Genomic DNA, 9,603 nt, shown 5'->3' with positions numbered 1-9,603 from the left:
ACAGAAAAATTTGTCTCTCTTTTGCCAGACACGGTTCTGTCAGCATTTCCTTCCTGGAATTACAGTAGCCATATTGGGACCATGAGGCGAACTGGCGTGAGGATAAACATGGAGGATGGCAGAGCAAAAAGATTTCAAGAAATTGAGTCTTTGCTGTTATCACTGAGCCACTGAATTAACCAACCTTGGAGTAACATTAAATTAGGATTTCTTGCCATATGAAATGATAGTTTTCTTATTTAAGAAAAATTTAATCAGAATTTTGTAATATGCAATTGAAGATAACTGATAAACTATTTCGCATGTAAAGATGCTGTAAGATGCAATTATATAAGATACTGTAGAAAATACCTAGCCAAGTACTTCAAAGTACCCAAACAAACCCTTCCTCCTCTTGCAGCTCACTTTCATTAATAGCCCACAGGCCTTTTCCAGAAACCTGGCTAAAAGTTCCCACTGTCTCTTTTAAGAGGAAAGTTCCCTCCCTTTGGAAAATGGGGACGAAGGACCAACGGCTCCCTAGAAAGGTCCTTCAATATTATTACACTTTGTCCAAAAAAAAAAAAGCCCAAACAAAAAACCATTGCCAAGAGGATGGTGGTGAAGGTGCTAAAGTCCAGAACAACAGGACAATATGTTCCTGCAGGGTAAGCCACAAAGGCCTAAAAAACCTTGGTATGATATACTGGAGAAGGCAGGTGTGCATAAGTGGAAAACTAAATGCATCTAATTCCCCAGCAAATCCACTTTTCCAGCTCTTCTTTCTTGACACAGCTGCTTTGAAGGAGTACTTCTGTCATGTTCTGTGTGCCTTCTAAGCCTGCCTAGGCATTTCTCAGCCTATCATCAGAGGAATAAATGTCTGCAAAGCTAGAAACAAAAAAGGTGAGTTAATTTTCCAATTCGACATTACTTCCCATTCAAGCAGTAGACAGCAGCTTAAGGATGGCCCAGACTCAGAACTTCCAACTAGTCTTTTCCTTGCACTCTTTCGTTTAGCCACCAAATCCTAATTGCCATGAGATTCTGGGGTCTGCTACACCAAGAGGTACCAAATAAATACCAGCCTGACTACCCCAAGGCAACTGCTAGTCCAGAATGTGCTCCAGCATATTTTGCCAAATGACAGAGCAGAAGGAAGGGTGCTCAACCAGTAATGAAAAGGAATGCCCAGGGGTGCCAGGACAAGCCTTCACTGAAAACCTTGAGCTCCAGGACCAGACAATGCAGGCTCCCAGTCTTTTTAACTTGAGTAGCAACCACAGGCAAATCCTGAAGGCTTTTCAATATCAATCTTTTCTAAAACTAAAGTTTATAGCAAAATTTGCCATAATCATCCTCCTCCTATTCCCCCTGCTAAGTACTTTATTTCTGCCTCACTCGGGATCATAAATTTATGTCTTATTTCAAGTGGGCAAAATCTGCTCCATGTCCAATCTGCTCTTCAAGTTCAACCAACCTCCCTAACCCTTGCTGCTGAAAAGAAGCATGGGGCTGGCTGGCTCTTTGCCAAGGGAGTCTGCCAGGTGATAGCTACAGGCCAATTCACAACACTTGGCCTCCAGAGGAATGCTAGGTCCACGTATGTACACACTGGCTGCCACTGACGATTTCTCACTGGGCTATCTGCCAGAATCCTTCTCTGAGCCTTCTTACCCCCATGCATAGAAATAACAATGCTCTAGCAGTACCAGGAAGAATGCCAGAATTTACATGCTTGACAATTATACCACCAGCTTAAAGTACAAAACCATAGAACCTCCAACTTGGGGTGAGTGGGAAAAGACAATGATAATCTGGTTAAGTATCTGCTTACCTGAAGATTCAGGAATTCTGAGTTCATCCTGTGTACGCCTATCACTTCTTGATCTGCTGCCTACCCAGCCCATACTCATAAACCACAGACTACTAGCCTATTTCAATTATATTTGCACATACTGATCCGTTGGTATATGCCATGACCCTGAGATGACAAAAATGAAGAGAATGTAGCTTCTGCTCCTAGGAGTTCACAGGCGCTAAAGAAGACAAGTTATGGAAATAAATATAGTATGCTACTATTATCTAGTACACTGGAACACGGTTTATAATATTGGCTAGGAACAAAATTAGGTTTTGTTTATTCTTTTACAATTATCTCCTAATTGGTGGTAGTTGTGGTGAACTTGAAAGTCCTAGTTTTAGCCATTTTAGAATTGGCTTTTCCAATGCTCATTTTCAAGAAATACTGGAGAATAACCTAAGTGAGTCATAGAGTTATAAGATCCCCAAAAGATGGGGAGTAGGAAGGTAAAACAAACAGAAAAAAAAGAACTCCCTCTCTGCAGCAGTTCATGTTGTTAATCACTCCCTTCATGAACCTTCTTCTACTCTGATTTCTTCTCCTACCTCACTAAACTGGTTAAACAAAGAAACAAAAAACCCACAAACTGTCTACCAGTGATCTGTCACCTTAAGATCTGCTTCCTCCCCCGAACCTTTAAATTGAGTTTCTTAGGGGGCTGTATACTATGTTTCTCTTCTCTTTTTCTAAGCTATCTCATTCATGCCTATGGCTTTAACTACCATCTATAAGACTCCCATATCTATAAATGCAGTTTTACAGTCTTACCTGAGCACCAACCTGTGTTTACTGGACACCTTACCCTTACTGCCCCACAAAAACCTCAAAACTCAGTCTATACGACATTGTCTTTCTTCAAAAACTCCCCACCTTCCTTCTAGTCTCCCCCTGTCACCCCCATCTTGACTGGCAGAATGTCCCAACACACTCCTATTGTCAAGGAGAAACCTGGGAGCTAACCTCTACTCCTGTCTTCTCCTCCCACCAGCCATCGAGTCCTATTAATTCTATCTTGTCTCTCAAATCTGTCCCTTCCTCCCTATATTCGTTGCTGTAGCCTTATTCCACTCCCTCACTATCTTCCTCCTATGCCAGGGGACTATTTGGCTAATCATATCCCCCACCAAACTTAATTCCCTTAATGAGACAGACACTATTTTCCTCATTTTGAATTGTGCCTGCCCTCCCCACAATACTGCTGGCACAGTGCTTTGCATGTTTGTTGAAGAATAAATGAAGGCTCTGTGAAGTATTCCTGCATAACAGCCTACAGTATTATTCTCACCTAAAATCTATTAGAGATGTAATCAGTCCCAAAAGTTTGTTTTGCTGGTAGGTAAAAAAAGAGAAAGACCGCACTTTAGAAATAGAAGCCACTGTTGTCTTTATAAAACACAGAATTGTGCTGCTGCTGCTGCTGCTGCTGCTGCTGATGTTGCTTGCTTCAGAAGGAACTGTACATTACAGCTGCTGGGATAATTTCACAATGGACTGGACAAGGTACAGCTCAAAGCAGGACATAAACACAAGTCTCAAAGGGAAACAAATGCAAACAAGTACACAGCTGTGGGGATCCAGAGACATTTCCCCATCCATGCTGGACTTGAGAGGGATAAAAAGTTTAGAAACTAAAGTGAAAACCAGAGTAGTCACACATGCCCACCACATGGCTGCTAAGTGCAACATCACATACCAATTAGGCTGGACTGTGTGCACAGGAAAGTAATTTCATTTTTCCTTATTGCTACTACACCAAGGGACTCAGTGCATTCAACAAATGTCTTTACTTGCACAATTCTTGGAGGGTTTCCTATTTTCCTCTGTAAAGAAGGAAATCTCCCTTTCCCACCTCATTCTGTTTTGTTTCTAGCTCATTCCTTCCCCTCCCTTTCTTGGACGCCCAAACAGCAGCCAGAGGTTCTAAGTCAGTATGAATAGAGTAAGGGGAGAGCACCAACCCAGCCTCTCTCCCTGCCCAGGGAGAAGGCAAGTCCTATTAAGTCGGAGGAAAGAGAAGAACAGAAAATACCTCCTTCCCAATCTGCTTAGAAGGCCAAATAGTAAAAAGTGCCCTGCATATCCCTGCCATGATCAGATTTTAAGAAGGAAGGTATTCCAGCTACCATCCTGGATTGGCCTAGGCCCCATATATAAATAAAAATAACTTCCCCCAATGTAGTTTCCAAAACTGCCTTTTGGCTAGTTTGAGATGATTTTTCTACCCCGATGGGGAAGAAACTTCCAACCTCGTTAGTAACACATGATTCCAGGTCCAAAATTGTCCCACCAGCCTTACAGATATCCTATGGGCCAGCTAATAGTCAGTGCGCCCTTGGCTGCCCATCTTGAGTGCTGGCCTTATTCACAAACAGAAAAAAAAAAAGTATCCAAAAACACTGCTGCTTAGCTAAATAGGAGGCCACGGAGAAGCTATCTAGCAGGTGGGCATTAGGAGCTTTTTAGGGAAGTTTCAAATTTCTAGGTATCTTCTTCTTCGGCTTTATGTTAAGCCTAAGTTCCCAGCAACAATAGCCCCAGGCTTATCCCTGGAGGCCAGTGTAGCACCTCAATCCCTAATGGATCAGGTTGGACTAGATAAACAATCAAAGAACAGTGCTCTCCTTTCCCACCTTTTATTCAAATTCTCTCCATTCTCTTCTCATCACTCTTTTTCCTTTATGTCCATCCCCTAACACTCAAACCCAGGATACCCAAGTAGCTCAACCCTAAGACGATCTCAGAAAAGCCAGGCCCAAGTAAAGAGAAAAAGAACCAGATTTAGAAAAAGCAATGAGAGAAACCAGCTCCAAGGAGTGGACAGGTGTGGAAAATGCCAGAAACCCTCCTGACTTCACACAAGTTAGGCAGGTCAGTTGCTCTTCTCTAGTATAAGCTTGAGGGCAGTCCAGCCCAGGTGGACATCTCTGGGCTTGGGGAACAGGTTCTTGGTCTTCTGCAGTCAAGGAGCTAAGCCTGACCCTGCCAGCTAACAGTGGAATCATTGCAGTCATGCAGAGATTTTGTCATCACATAGGCAGACAGGCAGACAGGCAGGCAGGCAGGCAGGCCGGCCAGCAAGCAAGCAGAGTGAATAGAAGAAAAGGGAAAGGAAGCCAGGGAAAGAGAGAAGAGGAAAAGGAAGGCAAAACAGTGGTACAAAGGGAGCAAGAGACCCAACTAAGAGGATGAGGCTGGGGGTCCCCCAAGCACTTCCTTGAAGCTTGGGTAAGAAGCACCACTTAAACCAAATCCACACGAGCCAAAGCTTGCTGCCAACACCACTTCTCCATCTGCATGCACCACCTTTCAAACAGGAATAATCCTCAAGGTCGGGGTATTTTTCAAGTCTCAAAAATTATTTTTTTACAAAAAAATCAGAGTAAGAAGTCATTTCTTGTCATTGCCCAAAGCTGATTCTCTTGTTTTTTATTTCTTGAATGGCATATGCCATGCCAAAGGGCTAAAAATGCATTTCAAGCCCCAGCTGAAAACCAACTGGAGAGAGTGAGGCAAAGAGAGAAAAGGAGAGAACACAAACTTGTTGCTGGGAGTAGAGGCTGCCACCTGCTCCCTATGGACATTTGCAAATGCTGGTGAATGACTGGACCCTCCAGGAATAGTGCCCTGATCCTAGCCCCAAAATGTACCCAAGTAGAGAACATGCAGAGCCCACTGTCCCAGGAGAGCTCCCCTCCCCAAAGGGTGACAGAACACGAAGTAGACTGTATATGAAGGCAATGGACAGGGCAGATGGAGTGTTAGCATCACTCTCTTTAGGCACTTGTGTAAGGAATGTAGGCTCTCCAGTGAGCTGCCTCCTCCCAGAGCCCTCCATTCTGTTCTTCAGCTGGGCTTGTGCCTATATAGGGCACCCCATGCTGTAGCCAGCAGGAAAAAAGTAAAGGAGGAGTTACTCAACAGTCCTGATGCTTTCTCCATAATGAATGTTTGTGCTACGTTTTATGAGTTGCTGAACAATGTAGCTAACCAGAACAGAACCTGGGATAGATTGTTTTGCATAGCAAATCTGGGTCATACAAGGGCAGCTGATGGGAGGAAATGGTAGTTCTAACTCTACAGGCCAGAATTTAGACCCTTCTTCCTCCAGCTGGCCTCCAAGCCTGGGCTAGGTCTAAAGTAATCATGGCTTCATCACCAGATCAGGATAGATCCAAGCCCAGCCTCCTCAAAAAGAGGAAATTCCACACTGAAGTTGCAACTCTCCATCCCAAGCAGTGGGGCAGGAAAAAAATGAACAGTCAAGGAAAAAGGGCAGTGGGGGATGCTTGCTTCAAGGCCAGCAGAGACCCAGCTAGAACCACCACCTTCTCCAGTCCTGCAAGACAGCCAAACCCCATGTCTCAAGACGACAAAAAAAAAAAAAAAACAAAGCCCATGCCACCCACTCACATGCCCTAGTGGGAAACCAGGAAAAATTCATTTGTGTAAACAGAAGCAATAGGGAGCAGCAAAATTCCCCAGCCTGTCCACAGGACACACTGGAATCTAGGATGAGCCAAAGGGTCAGAGGACAGTCCAGGGGAAGGAAAAAGATGCACTTGCAAGAAAGAGTGCAGGACAGTGCAGAGGAGGGAGGCTATAGCAAGCAAAAGGTATTATCTGCACAGAGGAAGGATGGAGCCTGGACCCCATCTTGGGGCGATAACCACCCCCTCCCTACCTAGCCAGGTCAGGTACACAGTTCATTCTGATGGCTCAATGTTTCCGGGATATAAACTCATCAGGCATGGGAAGGATTTCCAAATTTTGGCAATACACTCAAGTTATGGTATAAAAATAACATTTTGTTTTCTCTCTTTTTTCTCATTTTAGACCTAAGAGTTTTTTGTTATAAGACACCCCAGTTTAGAAATATTGAAACATAAGAGACTTGACCATCAAGGGAGAAAATAAGCCAAGAGTGAAAAATGCTATGAAAGTAACTCCAGACCTGGGTGGGGCGGGAGGTAGGAGTAACAAGGAGAAAAGGAGGCGTAAGTGGAAAGGCCAGGGGCCAGTCATCTCAGCAGCTCCGAGACTTGTCATGTTTGAAAGTGCAAATGTCAATGGATTATAACCATCTTGAGGTTGTGATCTTTTAAAAAGCTCAATGAATGAGGAAGTCAATTCCTTCAAATGCAAAATAGCTGGCTTTCTGGCTGGAGGTTTGTTGGGTCTGGGGTATTTCTTCCCCATCTACCTCCTCTCCCACCCCCACCCCATTCCCCAAAGAAAGGTACAAAAGGTTGCAGTTCTGCAGCATTACCGTTACAGGGAAGGCACTGGTTACCCACCAGCGGGCGGAAGGAAGACAGGGTCGTGTCACTTCAAAGCTAAGTGCCATAGTGCCTTAAGTATTACTAGGGGCTGGATGTCTGTCAGGGAGGAGAAGTAAGGTGGGGCAGAAAATGTGGACAGAGAGGAATAAGGGGAAGGTGGGGGGTGGCAGCTGGGGGAGGAGCAACCAAAACCATTAAAAAATCTTCCTACAAACTGGATTCTGAACCCATTAAAACATCTAGTATCCTAAAATATTGATCTGGGTCTGGTTTCATTTTTCTTCTTAAACAAATCTAGTCCTTTTCTGATTAAGGCTCCTAAAAAATCCTTCCCTCCTCCCACCCACTTTCTCAAGCCCCTCACTTTCCCATCTAAAGTATCAAACCCAAACCTAACCAGCTTTTGTCTGCAGGGCTACAGGGTTGACCTTACCAAGCTGTCGAGTCTTTAGCACTGTGAGTCACATGAGACACCTGTGTGTATGGTGGGCACCAGTGCTGCCCCTTTTGGTCCAGTGGGGTCAGGGCCAGATGTGACAAGATGGGGTGAGGGGTGGGGGACATGAGGTTGATATCAGAGATTTCTGGCTGGTGGTCTGTCTTGCTGGCCCTGTTCCCCACTCTTACACCACCTCTACAGAAGGAAACAAGGTGTCCTACACTCCTCCCTACCCCACCTCCCTCCTCCTTGCTTCCTCTGGATTTGGGTGGCACAGCTCCTGGGGCTTGGAAAGCTTTCTTCTATCCAGTGAGGTAACAGCGTTCTGCCTTCAAGCGAAGTACATGGTGCGCAGAGTATCCTGGTGAACCTGCACGGCTTTGGCCAGGGCCTGGGGGTCCCGCCCATTGCTCTGCCCCGATATGTGGCTCCCCTCTCCACTGAAAAGGAAAAAATGAAAGAAGTCCTTCCTGGTGAACTGAGCTGCTGCTAATTCCCTCACCCAGCCCTGGGATGCCAATTCCCATACCAACTTTAAGAGAAAACCCCAACCCAGGATTGGGCAGACGAGCCCAATGACACCAAATTGGATAGCACTCATTTCCTGCTACCCAAGAAAAGTTGAGAAGATCTGGCACAATAGGCTGAAGCAAAAAGGAGGCCAACCTGATCCCAGGCCTCACCTGTCATGCTCCTTGTCCACCAGGTGGTATCGTGCCCGGAAAGCCACCAGGCGGGCATAGTAGGCAGGTGCTGGGATAGAGACAGAGCGTGTGCATCGTACGTAAGTGTGGCACAGCTGGTACGTCAGGATCTGGAGCTCATCCGCTGTGAAACGGTTGTCATCCCAAAGAACATAGTAATGGGATGGTCGGCTAGTGCCCTGGGAAGATAGGAAGGTGAGGGGTCCCAGGCTGGGCAGAGGAGATGGCTGATAATAGGGGAACAGGATCACTATTAAGAATATGGCTGGGTAGATGATTCACCCATGAACAGACAGACGCAAAACTACCAATGTCATAAAGCACTCTTCTTATAAGCAACCTGCAAGTGTACTCAGGGCTTATTAAAAGAGCAGTCCTGGCCGGGCACAGTGGCTCATGCCTGTAATCCCAGCACTTTGGGAGGCCAAGGCGGGTGGATCACTTGAGGTCAGGAGTTCAAGACCAGCGGGGCCAAAATGGTGAAACCCTGTCTCTACTAAAAATACAAAAATTGGCTGGGCATGGTGGCGCATGCTTGTAATCCCAGCTACTTGGGAGGCTGAGGCGGGAAGGCAGGAAGACCGCTTAAACCCAGGAGGTGGTGGTTGCAGTTAGATGAGATTGTGCCACTGCACTCCAGCCTGGGGGACAGAGCGAGACTCCGCCTCAAAACAAAACAAAACAAAACAAACAGAAAAGAGAGCAATCCTAATTTGGATGTCCTTCAGTGATGACTGATATAGTCTAGAGGCAATGTGAATGAACAACTCATCTTTGAACCAACGGAACCCCAAGATAAAGCCCAGCTACCTGGATGCCTGCGTGGCTGCACAGATAGAAGTCAAACTCAAATGGGTGGGTGATGTTGGTGTCCACTGTGGTCCCAGCTGGGATGTTACCACTCTTCCCAATCTGTATAGAGACAAACACAACCAAGATCCCAAGACCTGCCTGGCCCTAACCAGGACCCTGGCTCAATTCTACTCTGACTTCACCAAAATCCCAAGAACAAAGCCAAAGTTGCTATTCCCTGAGGGTACTGAATCTTAAAATAATATGCTTCTAAAGTCACACAGACCTGTGTTCAAGTCCTATTAGCTGTGTGATCTTAGCAAGTCATTTAACCTTTCTGAGGTTAAATTGGAGATAATAATAATACCTACCTCACAGGGTTGCTGTGAGGAAGACGCCTTGTACAGTATCTGGCACATAGGAGGAGTTCAATAAATGGTAGTTCCCCTTCCCTTCTCTAGGAGCTGGTCTATATATGGGGTCTAGGCCAGGGAGCTAGGAGGAGGGAAAGGAAGTATAAGGGAAGGAGGGGAGAAGGTGGACACT

General features: G+C 45.6%; 1 protein-coding gene across 4 annotated transcripts in view; it reads right to left on the bottom strand.

The window, feature by feature from the left end:
- Positions 1-3,202: 3,202 nt before the first annotated feature.
- The window catches only part of AGO1 (argonaute RISC component 1), a 40,989-nt gene continuing 34,588 nt past the window's right edge, over positions 3,203-9,603 (bottom strand). For all 4 annotated transcript variants that reach the window (XM_003273413.3, XM_030823421.1, XM_030823422.1 and 1 more), the window contains 3 exons: positions 9,076-9,177; positions 8,245-8,444; positions 3,203-8,001 (listed from right to left, as the gene is read on the bottom strand). In XM_003273413.3, coding sequence (XP_003273461.2) covers positions 7,893-8,001; positions 8,245-8,444; positions 9,076-9,177 — 411 coding nt within the window. In that variant the 3' untranslated portion in view covers positions 3,203-7,892. The remainder of the gene's footprint in view (positions 8,002-8,244; positions 8,445-9,075; positions 9,178-9,603) is intronic.

Source organism: Nomascus leucogenys, chromosome 12 (assembly GCF_006542625.1).
Source record: "Nomascus leucogenys isolate Asia chromosome 12, Asia_NLE_v1, whole genome shotgun sequence".
NCBI classification, from domain to species: Eukaryota; Metazoa; Chordata; class Mammalia; order Primates; family Hylobatidae; genus Nomascus; species Nomascus leucogenys.
The sequence above is the reverse complement of the archived record's forward strand: the minus strand, read 5'-3'. Positions and strand labels throughout refer to the sequence as shown.